The sequence below is a fragment of the Hyperoodon ampullatus genome, assembly GCF_949752795.1.
Source record: "Hyperoodon ampullatus genome assembly, chromosome: 9".
Taxonomy (NCBI): Eukaryota; Metazoa; Chordata; class Mammalia; order Artiodactyla; family Ziphiidae; genus Hyperoodon; species Hyperoodon ampullatus.
This window is the reverse complement of record NC_136922.1, coordinates 16077092-16103543: the sequence shown is the minus strand read 5'-3', so window position 1 is coordinate 16103543 and position 26452 is coordinate 16077092. Positions and strand designations below refer to the sequence as shown.

General features: G+C 41.7%; 1 protein-coding gene across 20 annotated transcripts in view; it reads left to right on the top strand.

Moving 5' to 3' along the window:
• NRCAM (neuronal cell adhesion molecule) overlaps positions 1–26452 on the top strand; it is a gene marked incomplete at both ends in the record, with an annotated part of 88217 nt that overhangs the window by 20518 nt on the left and 41247 nt on the right. For 7 of the 20 annotated variants that reach the window (XM_079711551.1, XM_079711542.1, XM_079711541.1 and 4 more), the window contains 10 exons: positions 72–128; positions 1957–2068; positions 4350–4534; positions 6627–6758; positions 18262–18405; positions 19668–19779; positions 21330–21496; positions 21901–22048; positions 23451–23575; positions 25805–25906. In XM_079711551.1, coding sequence (XP_079567677.1) covers positions 72–128; positions 1957–2068; positions 4350–4534; positions 6627–6758; positions 18262–18405; positions 19668–19779; positions 21330–21496; positions 21901–22048; positions 23451–23575; positions 25805–25906 — 1284 coding nt within the window. Of the gene's footprint in view, positions 1–71; positions 129–1956; positions 2069–4349; positions 4535–6626; positions 6759–18261; positions 18406–19667; positions 19780–21329; positions 21497–21900; positions 22049–23450; positions 23576–24019; positions 24050–25804; positions 25907–26452 lie in introns of all 20 variants that reach the window. The other 13 variants (XM_079711556.1, XM_079711554.1, XM_079711550.1 and 10 more) reach the window with 5 other exon arrangements.

The window sequence follows — 26452 nt, the reverse complement described above, 5'->3', positions numbered from 1 at the left end:
TCCAATACTTTTTTTTTTACAATCCCCTCCCCCTACTTTTTGCATTCTTCATAATATTCTGTTTATTTCAGTGGATGAATTGAATGACACTATAGCTGCTAATTTGAGTGACACTGAGTTTTATGGTGGTGAGTTATGGTGATTGTAACTGATGTTTCTCCTTCATTGTAGAATTTAGTTCACTAACTTCACCTCCATGGCTGTTTAACCTTATTCCTTTGTGAAATTCCTAGTTCCATGTTTAATACCACTAAAATCAATGTATGTTTCATATGAAGTTTAGCTCTGAGCTTTCAAACATGTCACTAAAACATGTTCCATGTTGTATGTGTAATAATGAAAGTTACTATAACTGTTTTCATGTAAAGAACCATTCCACAAGATTTGGAAAAAAATCTTTCGTGTATGTTCAGAATTACGTTTTTCATTTTTTGTCTGGCTCATAAACTTTTCTCATGAATTAAATAAGAGTTGGCAAGGTGCGTTAACCTGCTAAAATACTAACATCAAAGTCTTAGTAAACTTTTGCAATTAATGTTAAGTGGATTTTGATAGTAAATCATCGTATTTCCATCTGTTTTCACCTGACCTTATCAACGTCATATAATTAACAATAGTATTTCTCTTAGTTTTGTTTAAAATCGAGTGACTGTCTTCAGTGGAAGTAATCTTTTTAAAAATAGAGGATTTAACTTCATTCTTTTAAAAAGAAAAGAATTTGATTTCCTTAACGGAAATATGGCTCTCAGGTATAGAGTCTGTGTGTGAAAATTATGGGTTCTGGATATGGGGTCCTCTTAATTATCTATAAGGCAGAATTTCTGCTGTATTAATTTTTTACCTTTGAGATATGAAGTAAAAAACATTAAGGTACTACCAATGACCAGAGTAAACAGATCACAACTCCTGCCTTATTTTATTTTATTTTATCGTACCTTATTTCATTTTATCTTATTTTATTTTATGTTAAAATCCTCCTGAAAAATATGGGCCTCAAAATCATTCCCAAAGTGATTTCAGAGGGGTAAAATCTAAGGAAAACTCTAATTTATCTCCAGTAATACCTTCTCTGGTGTTCAGTCTTTTCTTCTGAGAAATGAGAAGAATTCATATGTTCCTTTTTCAGTTTTTATGAGCATCAAGTAGCTAATACATTAAAGTGTTGAACACTGTAAAGGGCTCTTAGAACCTCAAGATGGTATGATTTTGACTTTAAGTTTTTCTGAGAGACCATCAGAAGATAAGGCCACATTTAGGCAAGGACTACATAAAACATGAAGGTAGTCTGTAGGTATCTTCCTGAGATTTCTGACTTGAGCCCTTTTTTATGTTTTTGTCAAGGAAACCAATTTCAGTTGCTTTAAGTCCACCCTTAATTTATGGCACACAATTTGCCATACCTCTGCAGTCACTTTCTAGTTGTGTTTTATTTTGTTTTGTTTTCCATAAACTTTGCAGTTTTGATATGTTAGATGTCCATCACGATTTATCTTCACGATTAATCAATGGAACTGACTATAATGTTGTCCCTAGGGTAAAGCAAAATACCCCTTCCATCGTCATATCTTCCAGAAGGTAGACAGCTCATTTTCACTTTGACGTGCGCACTCATCTTAAGAGCTGGATAGTTTGATAACATGATTTTCCTCTCTATGTCTACGTTTTGAAAATTTGCCAACTCGCCAAAAATTCATAGGACCCTAACCCAAATTAGGGAAATGTACAAGAGGAAAAAAGTTCTTATTATTAGTGCTTGTGCAACCAAAATAGTTTCTACTTCCGGCTGAGTGAGTGATGGCTATTTGCAAGGCAAAGAGTGTGTATGTGTTAGTTTAACACACTTCACAATCAAATGCTAAATGGATTTGCAAAGGGATTAGATTCTTAGACAGTGAACTGTGCTTCTGGAAATCCGTGTTCATAACTCTGAATGCATACTGATTTTCTTGTTTGCAGCTAAATCTCATAGAGAGAGGCCACCAACATTTTTAACTCCAGAAGGCAATGCAAGCCGCAAAGAGGAATTACGAGGAAATGTCCTTTCACTTGAGTGCATTGCAGAAGGGCTGTGAGTTAACTCTGTCTGTCTTGATGTCCACTTCTTATGTAAACATAGTAGATTGGTAGAGAGGCATTAATATCATAACAAGAGTCATTGTCTTATGTTGATTCCATTAAGCATCAAGAAAAATGTGATAATTCCTTCCAAAACAGGCCATATAAATTTCATGTTATTAAAATATTTTGTTAATAGTGTTCCTTTTGAGGTAAGTATCAGTAATCACCTTCTGACTGCTCTGATTATAAATCAGGTTATTATTTTGCTACTGTTGTCTAACAAAGCATCTCAAAACTTAGCTGCTTAAAACCAATAGCTGTTTATCACTGATCATTTGTCTGCAGGTCTGCAGGGCAGTTGTGCTGTAACAGGCTAGATCCGACTGATTTCAGTTGACCCTGTTTGTGCATCTGCTGGGCGGCTCGGCTCTGGGTTCACAGCTCTGGGTCTGCTGGCTATGAGCAGGGCAACGGAGCTCTTGACCATGAGTTTCTCACATCCCTCTAGCAATCTTGCCCTGGCTTGTTCTCCTAACAGCAGAGGCAAACATGGCCTCACAGGACCTAACCTCCTACCTGGCACACTGTCCCAACCCCTGCTTCCTAGTGACCAGTCACCAGCCCAGCTTCTTTGCAGATGTCTCATCTGTGCAGACCTCAAAACTGACGCCACCCCCAGAACGCATGTGCCCTTGACAGGAGTCCCATATTAGGAAAATGTTCAAGGCAAGCGTCTCTATATAGTTCCCTCTTATGCCTGGCACAGAGCAAGTACTACTGATAAGGCACATTTGCTGAAAACATTGATTGGAATCTCGGAAACATGTTGTGATCACGTGTTATGATCTGTGCTGTCCTTGGCCTGGTGACTCAAAGTCCACATTCCTTCCTAGAATCCCAGAATTGGCCTCCAGGAATAATTTTACCTCCGGAGGCACATGGAGGCCTCTGCTGGCCGTGTCAGGAAATCACACTACTCACAATTCAGTTCCTCAGATATATCTGTTCAATTATTTTTTTTATTTTTTATTTTTTATTTTTTTGCGGTATGCGGGCCTCTCACTGATGTGGCCTCTCCCATTGCGGAGCACAGGCTCCGGACGCGCAGGCTCAGCGGCCATGGCTCACGGGCCCAGCCGCTCCGCAGCATGTGGGATCTTCCCGGACCGGGGCACGAACCCGTATCCCCTGCATCGGCAGGTGGACTCTCAACCACTGCGCCACCAGGGAAGCCCTGTTCAATTATTTTTATTCAACCAAACAAATGAAAACAATTCTACAATCCATTAATCCCACTTGCATTTCTAATGATAAATACATTGTGATCTTCCTGAGGGCATGGACCATTCTGTTTTTTATCTTTATCTTCCCAACACACAACTCAGTGCTTGGTCTATAATTTAGTCTCAGTAAATGTATTGGATGAATCTTTATTTTACCCTCATGAAAACCTTCTCAAGTCACCAGATCAAAACAAGCATCATTATGTGCATTAAGGCAACAGAGAAACCTGAGGCCCGAAAGGGTCAGGGAGCCAAGATCAGAGAGCAATTTAGGGATAAGGCTGGGATTTTGAAGCAGACCTTTTAACTCTAAGCCTATGTCTGGCTTTTCATCTGCCTCTATAGTTCATGATTTAATAAGAAACATAGGTGAGAAATGGTATGAGTAGCACATGAGTTGGGCCTACTTCTGTCAATTGGTATTTTAAAATATCACTAATAATGAAACTAAAGTAAGAGCACGACTCCTCTAATCACTTCATTCAGATCCTCAGATAGCCTGTTATAAGATAGGGAGGTACTTCCATTTGATATGGAAATGTGTGAAAAGTTCATGGGCAGAAATATGTATATCAGCTCTTTCTCTGGCATTTTTAACTCTAGCCGATAAAAAAATTATAACTCGGTGTCATGAATTTCATGGTCATTCTTTTGATTGACATAGTCCCTTCATGCAGAATTTTCTGAGAGTGCCTCACTGATCAGAACTTGGAAGAAAATAATTAGGTCCCTTCAGTCAAGTAAGTCTTGCTGCCATTCTCACCAGATTCCTGAAGTCCAAGTTCACGGTGTGCCATAAATTAGCACACTTCTGCTTGCATGAAAATGGTAACTTACAGACTGAAATGTAAGGTTGTGAGCATGACTTATACAAGTGTGGTGCTAGTTAAAATCTCTATGTATTCCTCGTGATCTTTATGTTTGTGACAAGCTCGCATGAAAATCACCCTCAAAAGCAGCTAGGTGAACTTCTTTTCTTGTAATGTTATTGTTTATTCATCTTATCAGGCCTACCCCAATTATTTACTGGATAAAAGAAGATGGAACACTCCCCATCAACCGGACATTTTATAGGAACTTTAAGAAAACTCTGCAGATTGTTCAGGTTACAGAAGCAGACTCTGGGAATTACCAGTGTATAGCCAAAAATGCACTAGGAGCCATCCATCATGTCATTTCTGTCACAGTTAAAGGTATATCATTGTCTAAAATACATGGCTCTTGCCTCCCTTGAGAATCCCTGAGTCTTCAATCAAAATGCCTTTGATTAGATTCAATAACAATATAATTTATATCAACATACGTGGCACCTTGAATCTCTTCTCATTGCTACTTATAGTGCATCTAAATCAGGTTAAAAATTCACTCCCTCAGATCTTCCTTGCAGAGGATTCCAATTAATAAGTGTAGAAAGAATGAAAGAAATAGGAAATCACAGTTAGAATCCCAAGTTATAACTGCTGTAGGCAAGAGCTAGTGATGAATGCTAAAATTACGGGATGGAACTTTAAGGAGAAACAGGATGTTTGCATAGCCTCAAAGTGTTTCTTCTCCTCTCACCCCCCAAAAATTAATTACTGAGGCAGGTTTAATATATGTCCACAGATTCTTTACTCCTCGTGCCTTAAGGAGATGGAGCTTAATTGTCCTCCCCTTGAGTGAGGGCTGGACTTATTGCTTCTAACGACTAGAAAATGGAAAGCAGGAAAATAATAACTTCACAGTGGAGAAACCTGGCAGACATCACTCTAACCAAGTGATGCAGGTTAATGTAACCACTCATAAGCCATGTCAATATCATGTACTCCCAGATATGATGGCCGTCTACAACAGCGGTTACCAGTGGGGAGAGGCAGTAAAGGGGTAGGGGGTTAAGAGGTACAAACTATGATGTTTAAAATAAGCTACAAGGATCTGTTGTACAACACGGGGGATAGAGCCAATATTTGATAATAACTGTAAATGGAGTATAACCTTTTTTTAAAAAAAAAGAAGTAATTATGGTGATACTGATGGCGGTGGTTGGATGGTGATTATAATCTAAAAATTCAGGAGTTCTTCACTCAGAAATCACTAAATTTGACCTTAGATGGAAAAGCTTTTGTTCACTTAAAACCTTCCCATTGATCTGTAGGAGAATTCAGTAGTCACTGGTAAAAACAGTCTCTAGGAATGGGAGCATGTTGAAAATGTTTCACAAAATATTTTAGTTACAGATAAGAAGTAGAGACCATACCTTAGGAGAAATACGAAGATTAATCAATTTAGTAAGCTTGATTTATCCCTGAAAGAATTCAGTCGGCTAGTTCTCCTTTGTAAGTCTGGAAGGATGTTCAAGGAAGAAACTCTTCATGAAAAAAAAAAGAGATGGTAGAGAACTTATTTATAGTGTTGGGCTAGTAATTCACATTGATATGTAACACTTATGGCTAACACTGACATATATTCACTTTTCTCCATTTCTGTCCTGATAATGATGAAAAGAGGATGTTCCGTATTCAAAAACTAACCAAAAAGCTCTTGATTATTTAGAAAAAAAAAAGATGTTCTACAAAATAACTGACTAGTTGTCTTTAAAAGTCTCAGATTCATGAAAAACAAGGAAAGAGCAAGAAACTTCCAGATCGGAGGAAACTAAGTAAAAAGATGTGACAATTAAATGCAATGTGGTGTCCAGGACAGGGTCCTGAGACAGAAATAAGACATTAGGGGAAAAACTGGGGAAATCCTCATACAGTGTGTAGTTGAGCTGATGGTATCCAATGTTAATTTCTTGTTTTGGTATCTGTTCCATGGTTTTGTAAGAAAGCTGGTGAAGGGCTTATAAGAACACTCTATACTAACTTGGCAGCTTTTCAAAAATGCAAAGCTTTAAAAACTGCTTCCCAATTTTATAATTGTATGTATTCTACAGGGCTCAGATTTATAATTGTATGTATTCTACAGGGCTCAGATGTTAAATTCATGTTTCTTAGCCCTATCTGTACCTGTAAATTCCTCTACAACGTTACAGAAATCTGTTACCTCTTCGATGTCTGATTAACGTAATGTAAAACAAGATGACGATATTTGAATCAAAAGGCTCTAGAAATAATACATAGATGTCACTGAGTCTTAAACATTCTTCTGAAAATCTGAAGCATAAATCTATTCACTCTAAAAAAATGAAACTAACAAATGTTTTGAAAAATACTTATTTTTATTAAGATAGCTCAGTATAAAAAGTTTGCTAGAATAACTTATTTGATTCAATTTTTTGTGGGTTTTTTTCCTTTCCTCACAAAGCGGCTCCATACTGGATCATAGCACCTCAAAATCTTGTGCTGTCCCCAGGAGAGGATGGAACCCTGATCTGCAGAGCTAATGGCAACCCCAAACCCAGAATTAGCTGGTTATTGAATGGCATCCCGATAGAAAGTAAGTTTCTTTGAGTGGCTTCAACTGCAGTATATTTTCGGAGTGTAGTGACATCTCCACAGGGTACAAATGGTGATAAAATAACTTGGCTTAAGGAAGGAAGCCATATATAAGTTAAACAGAGGCACGAAATTACCTTTAGATTTTAATTTTACTACCTTTAGATATAATATATTATGACCGAATCATTTATGCTATTTTTTTTTCTTTTTTGGCTGCGTTGGGTCTTCATTGCTACGCGCAGGCTTTCTCTAGTTGTGGCGAGCGACGGCTTCTCTTTGTTACGGGGCACGGTCTCTAGGCATGTGGGCTTCAGTAGTTGTGGCAGGTGGGCTCAGTAGTTGTGGCACACAGGCTTAGTTGCTCTGCGGCATGTGGGATCTTCCTGGACCAGGGCTCAAACCCGTGTCCCCTGCATCGGCAGGCGGATTCTTAACCACTGCGCCACCAGGGAAGTCCCGTTTATGCTATTAACATAACGGTATGTGCTGGTTGGAACTTGGCAATATTTCCTCTGTTTTTTACATGGATCATAGGAAGAATGACAGGGTGAGAAATAAACATCACTGAAAAGTTCAGATTATCTTCTTTGTTCAAAGTGTCAAGTGATTTGTGGAAACATTGCAGGAGTTGGAGGAGATGGGTGGGGAGGCTAGGAATAGAGACAGTGGATATGACAAGAATAAGGAATACAACTGTCTTAATTTAAAGAGGTTTTCATTCCTAAGTAGAGCCCAGATGTTCCCACGTTCTCCAGTCTTGAAAGGTCACCATCCCATTTAATACCCAAAGAACACATCCTCTGACCCCAGTCCTCTGCTGGGTGCTCCATCTTTGACCAGTTTTCCCACCCTCCGTATTGCTGAGATCATCCTTGAGCGATACCTACATGGTCCTAGCTGCCAAGTGTCACCTCTTCTGCCACCTTTACTGGACCACTCCAGCTGTCTCTCAGCCAACTTGTCCAGGCTGCCCCCTGCTGCCAGGAACAGTTCCCCAAAGTGTGACTACAGGCTTTCCATCAATCTTCTAAATCACAACAAAGACCAGTTTTACAAAACTTGGTTAAAGGCTTGAGCATAATATAAGGGAATTATAGCAAAGAAAACTTAAAACAGATATTGCGTCTTTCTGCTCCCGGATTCCTAAGCCCATGGCCATTCACAGGAAGCCTGCTGCCTTTCCTTTTTCTTGACCCCGCTCACCACCAGCTGCTACCAAGAGGCGAATCTTTGGACATTTTCCCCTTCTTGAAGTTCAGACCTTCTCTTAGATCCAGAGAGAGAGAGAGAGAGAGAGAGAAACCGGTTTCTGTTTAAAACCCAGCCTCAGGTTCACTCTCCCAGTCAGTAGCATAATAATCTGCAAAGATATTCTTTACCCCCAATAAAGACAACCTTCAGGATTATGATGCAGAGCAGCTTAGCTCCACATTTTGCCTCCAAGCCAGAATCAAAAATTGGTTCCTGGGCTTCCCTGGTGGCGCAGTGGTTGAGAGTCCGCCTGCCGATGCAGGGGACACGGGTTCGTGCCCCAGTCCGGGAAGATCCCACATGCCGCGGAGCAGCTGGGCCCGTGAGCCATGGCCGCTGAGCCTGCGCGTCCGGAGCCTGTGCTCCGCAACAGGAGAGGCCACAGCGGTGAGAGGCCCGCGTACCACAAACAAAAAAAAAATTGGTTCCACTCTTACATACCCAAAAGGTCCATTAAACTGGCTTTCCTGAAATAGTCTTCACCCTGAGATGGACCTGAAAGCTGCTGGCAGATTTTAAATGACACACGTCCCTTCCTCTCACCATCAAGGTCTTACCACTGCAAGTCTAGAGGGGGTGAGAGACCCAGTTCCATGAGTGTTTATTAGGAGTTTGTGTCACACAATACAGTCCTTATGGGATCCTCAGAAACAGACAGCCTATGTTTACTGTAAAAGGAAATATGTTCCTGGGAGAACACAGACAGTAAGGAGGCCAGCAAATCGGGTTTGGATATTTCCATTCCCAATTTTAACTAGGATGAAGATCAGGAAAAACTGCAGAGAGTATTTTGCGGCTGTGCATTGGGAAGCTGTTGCCACTCTCAGAGACAAATAGGTGAAAACTGAGAAAAAGTGGAAGAAAGCCCAGAACTGAAAAATAAGTTTTTTGGTAGAGTATCTGATTTTCTTAGGAATGTGTTCAGAATGGCAATAAAGGGTGGAGCGTGCTCAGCACTTTGGCCCTGTGTTTTGTATCCCAGAGGCTCTGTGCCAATTTATGGAAGGTTAAATGTGCCCCTGAGGTCTGGCCTCATGGAAACTGACAAATGGGAGGGGACATCCATCATTTCTGAGCAGGAAAGCCAGGGAGCCAGAGAATGTTGGAAAGATAAATCCTGAAGCTCCGCAGCCAGAATGCAGTCATAAGCAGGGGAACATGGAGACGTAGGTGGGTCAGTTACACAAGGATGAGGGGAGATAAAATAAGGAAGCTGATCTTTCCTCCTGATTGGCTCAGCTTGTGAGCCTTCCAAACCGGGCACTGGTGGTGCCTCTCAGGAAACCCTGTAACTGCAGCTCTAAATGAGTTTTGAACTTCTAGGTGTAAAATAAGATTCAAGGGTGTAATGTCCAGCACAGGTACTATAGCCAGTATTTTATAACTTTATATGGAATATAATCTATGGAATATCGAATCACTATGTTCTACACCTGAAACTAATATCATATTGTAAATCCATTAGACTTATTTAAAAAGTCAGCTTTGAAATTGTACTGATAGACACTCCCCTTTAAATGAAATATCTGGGGGGAGGATCAGAAGTGAAAAGCCTACATTTTGGGGACAGAGGGTACAGGACAGTGGTCCCTGGAGACATGTGGAACCTGTCTGCTGTAACCCCAAATCATCTGATTGGGTCCAGAACAAAATATTTCAAATCAGGTTCCAAATCAGTTCATTTCTTCCATCCCCAAAGTATGTGTTAAGTCCACGCTGGAAGGAAAACAGGAGGCTCAGCCGAGCTCGGATCAGAGTTCCACGGTGCCTACAGATCCAGGGCCTCTTGGCCTCTGGCGTGCCTCACAGCAGTCATTCTGGTGGACGAGCCGCAAGAGAAACACCGTGCGGTCTGGCAGCAAAGCCAGGGGCCCTGGCCGCTAGGCTGCCCCGGCCGCCGGGCTGCCCCACAGTGCTGGGAGCAGGTGCTGTGTATTTATACCGAGGTGATGAGAAGTGTCCCTGGAAGGTGTCTTTCTCCACATCTGGTAGCCAGGCTAAAAGTGCATGGATTACTGTTTGGAATCTCGGAACTGAAAGGTGACATTGGGCTTGAGGCGCCTAGGGGGAACCCTCACAGCTCTCTGCACGATGGTACTGCAGGGCCACCTCTGTTCCCCATCCCCACCCTCAGCCACTAGACCACCTACAGCTTCTGCTGAATGACTTCTTGGCTAGACACTGTCTTTTTTTTTAATTTTTAATGAAAAAAATTTTTAATGTTTAATATAAAAAAGTTTTAAATTGTATTCAAGTATAGTTGATTTACCATGTTGTGGTAATTACTTTTTTTTTAATATTTTTTATTTTTGGCTGCGTTGGGTCTTCGTTGCTGTGTGCAGGCTTTCTCTAGTTGTGGCGAGCAGGGGCTACTCTTCGTTGCGGTGCACGGGCTTCTCATTGCGGTGGCTTCTCTTGTTGCGGAGCACAGGCTCTAGGCACGTGGGCTTCAGTAGCTGTGGTGCATGGGTTCAGTAGTTGTGGCTCGTGGGCTCTAGAGTGCAGGCTCAGTAGTTGTGGTGCACGGGCTTAGTTGCTCCGCGGCACGTGGGATCTTCTTGGACCAAGGTTCGAACCCGTGTCCCCTGCATTGGCAGGCGCATTCTTAACCACTGCGCCACCAGGGAAGTCCCTTTGTTGTGTTGATTGCTGTCGTACAGCAAAGTGATTCAGTTGTACATATACATATACATTCTTTTTCACATTCTTTTCCATTATGGTTTATCATAGGATGTTGAATATAGTTCCCTGTGTTATACAGCAGGACGTCGTTGTCTATCCATTTACTATATAATAGTTTGCATCTGCTAATCGCAAACTCCCAATCCCTCCCTCCCCCACACCTCCGTCTCCCTTGGCAACCACACGTCTGTTTTCTATGTTTGTGAGTCTATTTCACAGATAAGTTCATTTGTAGATACTAAGTCTTAAACAGCTATGTTCCAAGTGAAGCCTACCTGTCCCACCCTGTGTGGACCTCTCCTGATCCAGGAAAAGGAGTAAATGAAGAAGAAAACTGTCCCCAAGTCGGTAGAATTCAAAGAGCCTCGCGCTTCTCCCGTGTCCACCCTGCCCATGAATTCGGACGCCTCTGAACAGAACTGCCTTTGAGGTTTGGGTACCATTCTGGAAAGAAGAGACTGGGGCTTGTTTCTCATCTGCAGTTTGCTGAGTTTGCAGCCCACAGATGCATTCAACAGTGACAGGACAAGGAGGAAGGATGGCAGAGAGGCAAGGGTAGCAGGAAAGAGGAAACTTTACCACAGTGTATAGTGGCACAGAATTGGCATGGTGAGGATTCAAGGGGAGACTAGAGTAGACCCCAGAGGTTAGCTGGGAGCACAGGCTGGCTTGCTGACACCTTCTCCTTAAGAGGCTGCAGAAACCTTGGGTGGACCAGTTGCCAAGGGGCAGGGACAGGGAATAGCTGTGCTTCTGCAGTATCATCGTGCAGCATCCGCACCAGGTGCCTGACATCGCCGCCAGCTGCAACACAACAGAGCCATTATCAGGGGACCACAGTACCAGATACACAGCCTCCCCACTCCTGACTTGTGGGCAATCACCTAAGGACATTGCCACTCTCTCCTCCCACCTCTGCGGGCTCTGGCTGCCAAGGGCGCATAAGGACTGTAAAAGGAGAAGCTAGATCAGGAGGGGGAGGGGTCAGACTTGGGTTCTGTTAGCAAAATACAGTGGGTTTTTTTCAATATGTATTTTATTTATTTATTTTGGCTGTGCTGGGTCTTAGTTGCAGCATGCGGGATCTTTTTTTTTTCTTTTTTTTTTTTAAATCTTCATTAATTATATTCACACAGAATCTCCAAATTCCTTGCACATGGTAGCGCATTCTCAGATCTTCACAATTCAGTTTTTTTTTTAGTAGTTGATGGTTCTTATTTATATATTTATTTTTTACATCTTTATTGGAGTATAATTGCTTTACAACGGTGTGTTAGTTTCTGCTTTATAACAAAGTGAATCAGTTATACATATACACATGTTCCCATATCTCTTCCCTCCTGCGGCTCCCTCCCTCCCACCCTCCCTACCCCACCCCTCTAGGTGGTCACACACCACCGAGCTGATCTCCCTGTGCTATGCGGCTGCTTCCCACTAGCTATCTATTTTATGTTTGGTAGTGTGTATATGTCCATGCCACTCTCTCACCTCATCACAGCCTCCCCCTCCCCATATCCTCAAGTCCATGCTCTAGTAGGTCTGTGTCTCTAGTTATGGCATGCATGTGAGCTCTAGTTCCCTGAACAGGGGTCGAACCCCAGCCCCCTGCATTGGGAGTGCAGAGTCTTACCCACTGGACCACCAGGGAAGTGCCAGCAAAATAGAGTGTTACTGATTTGTGACTGTGCATTTCAGACCTGGCACCTACTGTTTTACAGAACTGGAAGAATTCATTCAGAAAGAGCCTGGGCCCTAATCTCAGTATCTTCCAAAGCTCTGTCCCTCCAGGACTGGCCAGGTTACTTTTAACTTTCCTTGAAGCAAAAAACAGACTTATTAAATATGGAATTTGTCCAAAACCACCTAAATTTTTTTTTTTTTTTTTTTTGCGGTACACGGGCCTCTCACTGTTGTGGCCTTTCCCGTCACGGAGCACAGGCTCCGGACGCGCAGGCTCAGCGGCCATGGCTCACGGGCCCAGCCGCTCTGCGGCATGTGGGATCTTCCCGGACCGGGGCACGAACCTGTGTCCCCTGCACCGGCAGGCAGACTCTCAACCACTGCGCCACCAGGGAAGCCCTAAAATTTTTTTTAAACCATCTGCAGAAGTCAGGAAAAAGAACACAGCTGCAGAGGTGCTGGTGCCGAAGAAGAACTTTGATTTTTATTGTGTGACCCGCAGTGTCTGGGAGGATGTGGAAGTAGACCCCAGGATCAGAAAGAAAATGTCCAAGGTCAAGACTGTGGACACCGAGATTCCTGTCCCTGTCCTAGAAGGCAGCATAGAGCCTAACACTTGTAGATCTTTAATGATCTCGCATGTGAGCTGGGGTAGGTCTCTCAGATCCTTCCACATGGAGCATATGTAAGATCACGCTATTATTATGTTAAAAGGCCCCTTTTCTCTAAAAGATGAGAAGGGGATGGAATGAAGGGAATAAGAATGGACAGAAGACGTCCTCCTGCCACAGTTATGTATTTTGCTGACATGGGAAGAAGAGATTGAATGATGAGCAGGCAGGGGAACAGAGGCGTGGTCCAGGATCGACCCAAGACTCCACCAGGCATCTTTCTTCTTCCTTTTCTCAAAAGTGAAGGGCTCAGGGACTTCCCCGGTGGCACAGTGGTTAAGAATCCACCTGCCAATGCAGGGGACACAGGTTCAGTCCCTGGTCCAGGGAGATCCCACATGCCACAGAGCAACTAAGCCCATGCGCCACAACTACTGAGCCCATGTGCTACAACTACTGAAGCCCGTGTGCCCTAGAGCCCACATGCTGCAGCTACTGAGCCTGCGTGCCACAACTACTGGAGCCCGCACACCTAGAGCCCATGCTCCACAAGAAGAGAAGCCACCGCAGTGAGAAGCCTGCGCTGCACCGAAGAGTAGCCCCCACTCGTCGCAACTAGAGAAAGCCTGCACACAGCAACGAAGACCCAATGTAGCCAAAAATAAATTAATTAATTAATAATTTTTTTTTTAAGGAAAGAGCTCAGTGACATCGCTTATAGGGGATAGAATGCCTAGATGGAGAAGAAAAGTCATCTCTTCCCCCAGAGATTTGTTCTACATTATGCTCAGACGTTCAGATTTCAGGAGATGTTTATAAAGGAGACTAACTCAGAAAATCTGAGCAGTAATCGTGCATTAAACAAACCATTAAGTCTGTAGCTTTCTCATCTCCGAGGTGCCTATACTACTATCTACTTAATCTGCTTCACAAAGCTCTTTTTATTTTGTTTTATTTTATGTTATTTTAAGTCTACAGCACCCAGTATTTCCAGTCAGTCTCCCATCCAAGTACTAACCAGGCCTGACCCTGCTTAGCTTCCGAGATCAGGTGAGATTGGGTGCATTCAGGGTAGTATGGCTGTAGACCACAAGGCTCTTTTAAAAATCAAATTATGCAATAGATATAAAAAATATTTTAAAACTTGATAGTACTTTTTACATGTAAGGTGGCACTCACTGTTATTGTTCTCACTTTCTAAATGTTGGAAGCGTTCATGGTTTTGGCCAGCTGTGTCAGGCCAGCTGTGTCAGCAGAGGTAGAATAAAAGAAACCATTGTTGGGAGACTGTCACCCCAGTTCTGAACCTTACCTTTGGGGCTTTAAGTTGCATGGTGGTAATTCTATGCTCTTCAGTTTCTTTCCCCAGTGTGCATTTATGGCAATAGAAGTTGATTATTCCCAGAATTAGTTCTTATTCCTTTGGGTGACTTGAGTTTGGATACTGGAGAGTTACTCCCACCCAGTAGCCAGGACACAGAGTCCAAAGGCTTCAAGTCTCTCTGCACTAGCAGTTTGATTCTTTGTCCAGTACCCACTGAGCTTCCATATGTCACCGTGAGAGTTCCTGGGTTTGCTTGTGTTTCTTTAGTAAGCGCTTAAGGAGAATGGAGACCAAACCCCCATGGAGAAATATCTGCTTTTCCACTCTTATTACTCTCACCTAAAGAGTTTATTTAATTTCTAAATACCTCGCCAAAAATAAATATTTGGAGGCTGCACCATTTAGCAGAAATAAGGCAGATCCACTCAGATGCCTCTCAAGCAAAGAATAACATTGGAAAGAGTTGATAGAAAAAAAAAATGCAACTGTGGGCTACATAAAAGCTCTTTTAAATGGTGTATATTGTGCTTGATGAATCCCTACTAGGGGAAGATCGTCCTACTGGCTTTGTGAATTGAACTAGTCTTCCACGTTCATGGTGAGGTAACTTTTTATTGTGCTTAAAGAAACACGTAACAGGTCCTACTGTGTGGCACAGGGAACTATGTCCAATCTCCTCGGATAAACGATAATGGAATGTAAAATAGTTAGCTAGTGGGAAGCAGCAGCATAGCACAGGGAGATCAGCTCGGTGCTTTGTGACCACCTAGAGGGGTGGGATAGGAAGAATGGGAGGGAGGCTCGAGAGGGAGGGGATACGGGGACATATGTATGCATATGGCTGATTCACTTTGGTGTACAACAAACTAACACACACACAAAAACAGATTATTGAAAAAGGAATGTATATATGTGTAAAACTGAGTCACCTTGCTGTATAGTAGAGATTGGAACAACATTGTAAACCAACTATACTTCAATTTTAAAAAAACATGCATAACAAAATTTACCATCTTAACCATTTTTAAGCATATAGTTCAGTAGTGTTATAGTACCTTCACACTATTATGAAATAGATCTCCAGAACTTTCTCATCTTGCAAAACTAGAACTCTATACCCATTAAACACATGGTGATATAACTTTTTTGTTTGTTTTTTTGTTTGTTTTTGTGTTTTTTGCGGTACGCGGGCCTCTCACTGCCGTGGCCTCTCCCATTGCGGAGCACAGGCTCCGGACGCGCAGGCTCAGCGGCCATGGCTCACGGGCCCAGCCGCTCCGCGGCATGTGGGATCTTCCCGGGCCGGGGCACGAACCCGCGTCCCCTGCATCGGCAGGCGGACTCTCAACCACTGCGCCACCAGGGAAGCCCATGGTGATGTAATTTTTAAGAGCTTAGTATATTCAAGGAATCTGGGGGGACTCCTGGCCCTCCACTGCCTGCTGGGTTCACAGAGGTGCAGTCGGAATGGACATGGCGTGGGCACTGGGAGTCCCCTGAGGAGGCCCAGCACTGAGTGCTCAACTACTGGGTCCAAAAGTGCTAAGAATAATTGACAGAGAAAGAGATTCCCAAAATGCTGCTCTGTGCCAGCACACCTTGCTGAGGCAGCGGAAAGACATTGCTGAGAGGATGTGTCAGAAAGACCCTGATTATCCTAGACTTGGGATATGGGACAAGGAACATGGGATGTTCCTTGAGGGATGCTGAGGGATGCTGCATTCTCAGGGTACCTGGCTGCCGGCCGCAGCACTAGTCCACTTCCTAGGCTAGTGTGGCGTGTCAGTCCTTTGCTGTCATTTACTGAGGAAATCTATACTCTGTCAAAGGAATTGCAACTTGTATTTTTCTTCTGGTTAGAAAGAACATGTTCCTTAAGGCCATTTTGAAATCATTAGAGTCCTAAACAGCGGATGTGAGCTAAGATGCCAACTCAAAGCATCTTGGCTCACTATCGCTAGTTGAACTAGTTGGAGCATCTAAGATGATTTCCTAAATTAGCTACTGATTGTGGTCAGAGTGTCAGACATATAACTACATACAGAACTGTGTGATAGTAAATTTGTGTGATTTTAAGCCAGTAAGTTTGGAGTAACTTGTTCAGCATCAGTAGAAGCTAATGTAGTACAAGTAGGCATGATACTTTGAATATGTGTGATAAAACAAGGATAAATAACTATAGTTTGATTTATTTTTATTATTTATTTTTATTAATAAACATCAGACGCACCCGCTATTTGAAGCTTTTTAAAGCAATAAAGGAGTCTAAAGGCAGTGATAAATATGTCTTAGGTGCCCATCCTTTTCCTGCCATCCATCAAAGAGGAAAAATGGGGACTTCTCTGGCAGTCCAGTGCTTAAGACTTCGCCTTCCAATGCAGGGGGTGCGGGTTCGATCCCTGGTCGGGGGAGCTAAGATCCCACATGCCTCGTGACTGTAAAACCAAGACATTAAAAAATATATATATATTGTAACGAGTTCAATAAAGACTTTAAAAATAGTCCACATCAAAAAAATCTTTAAAAAAAAAAAGAAGAGGAAAAAGCATGTTTAGAATGAAAGTAAAGGCTATTAAGTGGTTCAAGGTGCAAGAACAGTTTAAGAGGAATGGTGCTGTTATTTATTTTTTTAATTTACTTTATTGAAGTATAGTTGATTTACCATGTTGCGTTCATTTCTGCTGTACAGCAAAGTGATTCAGTTTTACATATATACATTCTTTTTCATATTCTTTTCCATTATGATTTATCACAGGATATTGAATATATGGGTGCTGTTATTTAGATTTGATTTTGATCAGCATGCTGAGACAGACACCTACTACCCCTTTCAGTGTACTTTTTTTTTTAAATTTATTTTTGGCTGCGTTGGGTCTTCATTGCTGCACGTAGGCTTTCTCTAGTTGCAGTGAGCGGGGGCTACTCTGTTGTGGTGCGGAGGCTTCTCACTGCGGTGGCCTCTCCTGTCGCAGAGCATGGGCTCTAGGCGCATGGGCTTCAGTAGTTGTGGCTCGCGAGCTCTAGAGTGCAGGCTCAGTAGTTGTGGCGCACAGGCTTAGTTGCTCCGCAGCATGTGGGATCTTCCCAGAATGGGGCTTGAACCCATGCCCCCGCATTGGCAGGCGGATTCCCAACCGTGGCGCCACCAGGGAAGTCCTTAGTTTACTTTTAAAGCCATGTAATGTCACAGCCTAAGATTTAGTGTTCACAAAGAGGAAAATATGTCCAATAGCACAGCACTTCCAAATCGTTGGGCATGCCTTGGACTGAATTCTCATATATTATATTACCAACCTGTTCCATTCTGCTTCAGTAAGGATGAATCCTGGTCTTAACATTTTTTTAAGTAGTTGAGAGATTTAGCTGAAACTGCTGCCTTTAAGGGAAATCTCACATAATTTATTTCTACTTCAGCCTCAGGAATTGTCAAAACGAGAAAATACATATTTTCACATTTGATTATTAGCCCTATATTTGTTTACATATTTATTTATTTATCAATCTATTTCAATAAGAGACTCTTAAAAGACACAGGTTTGGATGATCTAAAGGATTTCTCTATTTTTGGAGTAGATTTTGCTGTCTCCTCTTGATAATTAATTTGCCTTCTCAAAAATAACCATAATTTCTTTGTGAACAAGGTAATGTTTTTCTGAATTTGTATTGCAGTTTACACCTAACGTGTTGCTTTTTTCCCCCTGCGTCTCTCAAAATAATATTGAAAAGAATCAATCCATTTAAAACTAAATGGTTATCAAGCATATACCCATAATGATAAGTGATAACTAAATTATAGGAAGGAAAACTCTGGTTTCTGTTTGGGTTGTTGGTCTTCTCTTTCTTACTGCATATACCTAGATCAGTCTTCCACTTACTGTAAATTAGAGTTCAAGCTTTACATCTTTTAAGCAAAGAGGTATGAATATATACTTTTTATTTTTACACCCAAACAGTTGCCCCTGATGACCCCAGCAGAAAAATAGATGGCGATACCATTATTTTTTCAAACGTTCAAGAAAGATCAAGTGCGGTGTATCAGTGTAATGCCTCTAATGAATATGGATATTTACTGGCAAATGCATTTGTAAATGTCCTGGGTAAGCTCTCCCTTTATTAAAGACATGGCAAATTAAATTAATGACTGCTGTTGTTTTTCATTCATTCAGCAGAAATATATTAAGCATCTACTAGGCAGTGGCACAGAACTTGGAGCTGGAAGGGATATACAAAGATGGATAAGATACAAACCTTGCCCTAAAGGAAATTACAGTCTGGCCTTAACGTTCTTTCATAACATGGTTTTTACAATGGCAAATTCCTCATTGTAGAGATAATCAAAGAGGCTGCTCTGTTCATAGACAGTTACATTGTGTCCAACCCCTCAGAAGGAAAAGAGCATAGGTCTGCTCTTCCTAACTGAACGTGACTGCTTGTTCCATCCTTAGAAACTGACAAGTTGAATGACAATTTCATGATTCTGATTTTTGAAAGTAAGTCATTAATCATAATGTTTGGCTCTGACCTAAGTCATGATGTACATTTATTTATCAATTCATAACAATATGTTTAGAAAACGGTGACATAAACATTCTGAAAGGGTTGGGTTTATGTGAACATTGTATTTCTCATATGGGACAAAACTATGAAAATACCAAATTTGTTAAGAATTTATGTGAGAATTGTTTTCATGATGCCGGGGAATTATATTTCACCCCTGTAAGTGGAGTAGGTTCCCTTTCAAACAAAATTAGGGTCAGGAAGCCAACCAATATGTGGTATTTTTTCCTTCATGCTTGAAATGAAGGTCAGTAAATCACAGGAAGAGCTGAGCCCTTAGGATGTTGGTGGAGGAACAGGAAGCAGTTTTGATTCTGGTGCTGTTTTGAGTCATCAGCATTCTGCTTTTTTTCTGCTGGCTTGGATGTTCGCCACCACTCCCCCCCACCCACCTCTGTTATTACCCCGAGGTTCTGATGGGCCAGTCATCCAACAAAAATGTATTTGCCCATTATTTTTTGTGCCAGACACTGTGCTGGTTTATGGGGAGAAGACAATAAAAAGTCCCATTCCTTGCCTGCAAGGAACTCACAGTGTAGTTGGAGAGATAGATAAAGAAATCAGTTATTAAAATACTGTGCCTGATTAAGATGCAGGCCGTGAGGCAGAGGGAGGAAACTTGTATTCTTCCACGTTGAGTGACCGGCAGGGTCATACATGCCTGAGAACATAAGGGGAGAGATACGTTGGCTGTGCCTTAACGTGAATTCTAATGGCCTGAAAAAAAATACAGTGAAATACAGGTGGGCCTAAGTGTTTATTTTATTTTAATATTTACTTTACCTTTCCAAAACGTTTTTAGCTGAGCCACCACGAATCCTTACGTCTGCAGACACACTCTATCAAGTCATTGCAAACAGGCCTGCTCTCCTAGACTGTGCCTTCTTTGGGTCTCCTCTGCCTACCATCGAGTGGTAAGTAGCGGCCATATCTGTTTGTCATGTTTACATTTGCCAAAGCCTTCGAATTTCTCAATATGTGGGGTTTTAGTCAGAGAACAGACAGGAAAAAGGCAGTACAGAAGCCATCATCCTATTAATTATTAAATGTATTCACAAATATTTATTAACGACTCACTCTGTGGTAAATACTGTCACATGGATGATCTCTTTGGCAGCACGCTTTGTCCATCCCAGAGGGATATGTAAATGTTTTTGAAAAAAATTAAAGTGGCTGTATTTTACAGTGCTATGGACATCACCCGGGACGTCACAAATGGTGGCTAGAGGGATGGGTTGGGGGACATTCCTTGATAATAAAATATCATTTGGGGTGGACGCAGGGTCCATAAGCTTAAAAAACAGAATTTGCGGGCTTCCCTGGTGGCGCAGTGGTTGAGAGTCCGCCTGCCGATGCAGGGGACACGGGTTCGTGACCCGGTCCGGGAAGATCCCACATGTCGCGGAGCGGCTGGGCCCGTGAGCCATGGCCGCTGAGCCTGCATGGCCGGAGCCTGTGCTCCGCAACAGGAGAGGCCCCAACAGTGAGAGGCCCGCGTACCGCAAAAAAAAAACAAAAAAACAAAAGAACAGAATTTGCTATTACCAGTGTTCCTCTCCCACTGAGTGTCCTGGGATCCAGCCAAGCTCCCCTGTATCCTTTCACTCCCTCTTTCGACCACATCCCTTTTCACGTACCACTCGTGGTAACAGTCCTGCTCATCCTCCCCCCCACACACACCAGCATGAGCTGAAAGAGACAAGGCCAGGAGAGGCAGCAGCTCAGAAAGAATGAGTGAAAGAAAATTGGAACATTCATTTATGGATTGTCTATCAGGTGCCAGACACTATGTGGGGCTCCACTTCCTGGTGTGAGATTAAAGCCAGGGGTAGGATGGAAGCCCAAACACGGATGCTTGTGCAGAAAATTTCCTAGCAAAGGAGATGGATTAACGCTTAGTTTCACACGGCTTTTCATCCATCCTCACTTCTCCTGTCTGAACACTAACCTGGAAGCTCAGTGTGGACATACTTTACATGCATACTTTCTTCTTCTCCTTCCCTGAATATGTTCCTATTTATACTCTCAAAAGTACAACCCTTGTAACCTTGAAGTCAAAATCTCTTTAGAATTGTAACGTGTAGATGGAGTTACAAACACATCACAGTAGGGGGGAAAGGTCAAAAAGAGCAGTCTTCATTGTGTCTATTTTATTATTTATTAGAGCTAAAATAGGTACTAATGTGTTTATTAAGTTATGAATCTCTTATAATGAAAATTACAAATTAAGTGTTTTGTATTGTCATCCTAATTCTTCAAACACCATTTATCGCTGAATTCTCCAGTTTGGCATCTGTCTTTGCATTAACCCCCCTGATTTACAAGTATGCGATATGCTTGTGCGGCTTCCAAACGCCTCTGACCTTGATACTGTAATGCAGATCGTGTGGTGTGTTGGACCTTGAACAGGGCATTTCAAATTATAATATTTTTATTCGTCTTTGTGATCGTTTTCATAATGAAGGTTTAAAGGTGCTAAAGGGAGTGCTCTTCGTGAAGATATCTATGTTTTACATGAAAATGGAACTTTGGAAATTCCTGTGGCCCAGAAGGACAGTACGGGAACTTATACATGTGTTGCAAGGAATAAATTAGGAATGGCGAAGAACGACATTCACTTAGAGATCAAAGGTGAGGCAGAGGTGACAAACATTTTTTCAGTATTTTGAGACTTTGAGCAAATTCTCCAGCTTTTTAAAAAAAATTTACTTTATTGAAGTAGAGTTGATTTACAATGTTGTGTTAATTTCTGCTGTACAGCAAAGTGATTCAGTGATACATATATGCATTCTTTTTCATATTCTTTTCCCTTATGGTTTATCACAGGATATAGAATAGAGTTCCCTGTGCTATACAGTAGGACCTTGTTGTTTATCCATTCTATATGTAATAGTTTGCATCTGCTAATCCCAAACTCCCGGTCCATCCCTCCCCCACCCTCCTTCCCCCTTGGCAACCACAAGTCTGTTCTCTATGTCTTGATTCTGTTAAATTCTCCAGCTTTGGCAATGGATAATGGTAACTTTCCATTTCAGATCCAACGAGGATCATTAAACAGCCTGAATATGCAGTTGTGCAAAGAGGGAGCACGGTGTCCTTTGAATGCATAGTGAAACACGATCACACTTTAATCCCCACCATCACGTGGCTGAAGGACCACAGGGAGCTGCCCAGTGACGGAAGGTATTTGAAGACAATTTCTTTCCTTTCTCTTCCTTCTCTCTTTAAGCTGCTCTTGAACTAAAGGTTTATTGTACAGTAACTTAATGGTTATGTTTTTAAAGTTTCTGAAGTCTGCTCTCTCTCCAAAGTAGATATACATTTTCTCTTCATGCTGTAGAATATTTGGACCTAAAAAGGTATCAAGTTATAGAAATAAGACCCTGAGAATGTTTGTCTGTCTTTGTGTCAGTCTCCTGTGTAATTCAGGATGTGAAAAACCTTTCAGGTCTTGAACAACATCCATTGTTTTCTAACTTGTACGGTGCACTCTCAACAGATGTTTTCATTCCCATTTTACAAATAAGCAGAAATACGATCTCTTTAATCATCAGAGTGAGCCTGAATCTTCGTCAGTATTTTACAGGACACTAGTTTTTATTTGGATGGGGAGTTTTCATTTTACCTAAAGGGAGTAGAAGGAGGAGAAAAAAAAAAAACAGGTAAAGAATTTGAAAGAGCCTGAGCGCATTGCATTCCTTTAGCTTGGTATGAAAGAAAGGTCATGCCCATTTTCCAGGTGAGGCTCTCGATTTGACAAAGTACACAGAGTCAAAGACGAGAATTTTAGCTGATGCAGAGGGGCACAAGCATCACCCCAACGGGAAGGAGTGTTGTCTGCTGGTAGAAATGGTTTCTGTGGCTTCTTTCAACTATGCCCAAATGGTGCCCTGTTTCTTGTAAATGGCCCGTAAAAGAACTATGTGGGAATTTGGAATTAACGATACACACTACTATATATAAAATAAACAACAAGGGCCTACTGTATAGCACAGGGAACTATATTCAATAGTCAGTAATAACCTATAATGGAAAAGAATCTGAAAAAGAGTATTTTATATATATATATATATATATATATATATATATATATATATAACTGAATCACTTTGCTGTATACCTGAAACATTGTAAATCAACTATAGTTCAATTTAAAAATAATAAATAATAATTAATATCAAATTATTTTAAAATACACACTTTGTTAGAAATTGAGCCAGATGAGTGGTAGCAGCAGAAGCCTAGGAAAGCCCTCTGTTCAGGGTAACTGGAGCTGCCCCCAGCTCAGCTCTAGATGCCCCTGGTCTTAAGGAAGCTCCTATAACTCCAGAGGCGTGGTTGAAAGCCATCAGACTAAATGACTTGACATCATTTCTAACCCAAGCTTCTCACTCATTCAAAATGTTTTCCAACTTTAATCATTATCAAAGTGGCATGTATTGTATAGGATTTTAGCTCTAATGTGCTGCAAATCTTTATCATCTTTCCCTTTTACCAAGTTCACAGTTGCTTTCATGCCAGTAAAACCGTCATTGGGTGTATTGGGATGTCCATTCCAGCCGCTTTGAGCATGTGATAATTACAGGTTCACTGTTGACAAGGACCATTTGGTGGTCACTGATGTCAGTGATGACGATGGTGGGACCTACACATGTGTGGCCAACACAACTCTGGACAACGTTTCGGCCAGTGCTGTGCTCAGCGTTGTCGGTAAGAGCTAGAACACATACAGCACAACTGGCTGCCCTGTTTTAGGTTGAAAGGAAAAATTGTCAGTAGTAACTGTTTGCTTGTTACAGATTTAGCATTTTATAGGTGAGTTAAATACCCACATCTTTCTTCCTTGAAAGATGCCTTTGAGGCAGTAATTTCAGTATAAATGTACTCTGTAGCAACACTGCAATACAACGGTGGTTAAGCACATTAGTGATATTTTTATGAGAAAACGGGGGGGAAACGATCTACCTTTATTTAAAATCGAAGGGGGTTTCCCCCTGTGTTGTTACTGCATGTTTATCAATGCTGTGTCTCACAGCTAAGCATAAGGCTCAGTTTTATTATCTTAATCATGCTCAGACTTTGTCTTCTTGTGCTATCTTATATCTGTCCACTACTAATTTTGATTAAACTCCTTTATATTACTGTCCTTTCTAGCTCCCACTCCAACTCCAGCTCCCATTTACGGTAAACTAATATGAGTCCTTTTCTCTGTTTTCTTTCAAACAATTTCACATGTACGAAAGAAGTCCATTACTTTCTTTTCTCTATCATGTCATTGTGTTTCTTTAAGGAAAAGGGCTCTGTCAGGTGTTCTGCTGTGTTGTCCATTTACTGCTATAAATCATTTCTTCATTATAATTCTGGAACTTTTCACTAAATATATTGCCACTCGCTTCCAAGTATTTCATGTGTTATTGCAAAGTCATTTCATTTGCTAAAAGTCCCTCTTTGACAGCATTTCCTTGTAAAGTAGCATAGTGCTTTTTCAAAAGCTATCATCCATATTTTACAGACTGAAAAAGCAATTTCAAATATCATTCCACAACTTAGGTTTTCATTTCAATCTATTAAAAGTTGTTCTGGGGCTTCCCTGGTGGCGCAGTGGTTGAGAGTCCGCCTGCCGATGCAGGGGACACGGGTTCGTGCCCAGGTCTGGGAAAATCCCACATGCCGTGCAGCGGCTGGGCCCGTGAGCCTTGGCCGCTGAGCCTGCGCGTCCGGAGCCTGTGCTCCGCAACGGGAGAGGCCACAACAGTGAGAGGCCCACGTACCGCAAAAAAAAAAAAAAAGTTGTTCTGGAAAACTAAATGTTGTTTGGGGATTCCATTTTCAAGAAATTTACATAGGAAAGCAATGGATGCTTAGTACAACATTTGACCTTTCTAACAAAGAAAACCACCCACTCACTGTGTTCACAGAAGATAAATCACTAAAGAAAGACGAAAAGGAGGACACTTTCACGTCGCATGATTTTTCTGAGTCGGGAAGTTAAATCAATTTTTTTCCCGAAATCTTTTTAATTAAAGAACGCTCATGTTTATTCAACATATAAATACAAAAATTAATTTTGTGGTGAAAACTCAGCTGGATGTTACATAGTATTATGAATTATGCTGTAGAAGACATGTCCTTTATAGACAATTACTGCTTCTTTACTGGTAGGATAAAAGTGCTCATATTTTTCTATGGCCTCTGGTTCCCCCAAGAGCCAGAGTTACTCCCAAGAGCAAGGTCAGGAAAAGGCCCAGGGGGAACATTAACTCTCTAGATCTCAGAAGCACCATTAGAAGAGGCAGACATGCTCCTCAGACACCTTCGTCCCGACAGGCATCTATACCCTGGTGTCCTCTGAGAATAAACACACCTCCCTGTGTGCCTGACTGACTTGTACTGAGCATCCACGTAAGGTTGCATGCCGAGGGCTACCTGCATAGCATCAATTTTAGAATTCCCTTAAAAATATAAATATTCTTCAGGTGCCCCCAAATCTGTAATTTAGCATGTTTCAGAAAGAACACTTGCATCTTCTTTTAATAGTATGTACATTTGCCTGTATTTGTTTTTCAGCATTTCCTATTCTCTGTTTCCCATTTATTAGAAATTCAGCTTCTGTATTGTTTTTTCTGTTTGTGCTCCTCTATGTTTATGAGAAGACACACACTGAGAGTGCTGGAGAACCATACATGTCCTCCCCTGGCTTTGGTGACAAGGGATTTAGTTTCATTTCAAAGAGAAGCAAGCAGAGCTCATTGAGGGGTTCTCTTGGGTGTGCGTGTGTGTTCCCAGCAGCCTCAGCTGTTTTCATTTCCTTTCAGTTGCATGCTCACTGGCCATTACGTGTGCTGTGTCTTTACAAGTCCCCTCTGAGAATAGTATCATGAGTAAAGGAGAACCTCCTAAGTCGGGTGGTTAACTATGATGTGTGTGTTTGGTCTACAGATGTCCCAAATCCTCCCTTTGATTTAGAATTGACGGATCAACTAGACAGGAGTGTTCAGCTGTCATGGACCCCAGGCGATGACAACAATAGCCCTATTACAAGTATGTGGTGTCATTTGCTTTTTCACTGACAAACTTAATGATTATTTTCAAAGCACTGTATCCCATGTAATTGAAATTGCTTGCAGAAGATATTTGCTGGCATTCTCTGCTTCATTGCTAATAGAATCAAAACAGTTATATATGTTCTGTTATTCAGAGCTGGAGTTATTCCTGGTTACAACTTCTGGTTTGGGACACTAATTAATTGCTGAAGATGTTAATTAAGCAAGTACACTATCATTTTGTGTTTAAGATCCATAAGAATCACCTTCAATTTTCTACCACAGTAGGAAGATGTATTGCAAGTTATTCATTTTGCCCATTAATATGAGAGAAAACAATAGAAGGACCAGTCTAGCTATTAGGAAATTGAGACTTGATGAGTAAAGTGACTTTTCAAACCCACAGTTGGTAACAGAACTGGGGTGAGACATCAGGTCTCTTTCTTTCCATTAGCCCTGGCTACAAAGTGGCACAGTCACCAATGTCACCTCCTCACCTTGATGACATCAGCTTAGAGAATAAAATTGGGTGAGGGACCATGCC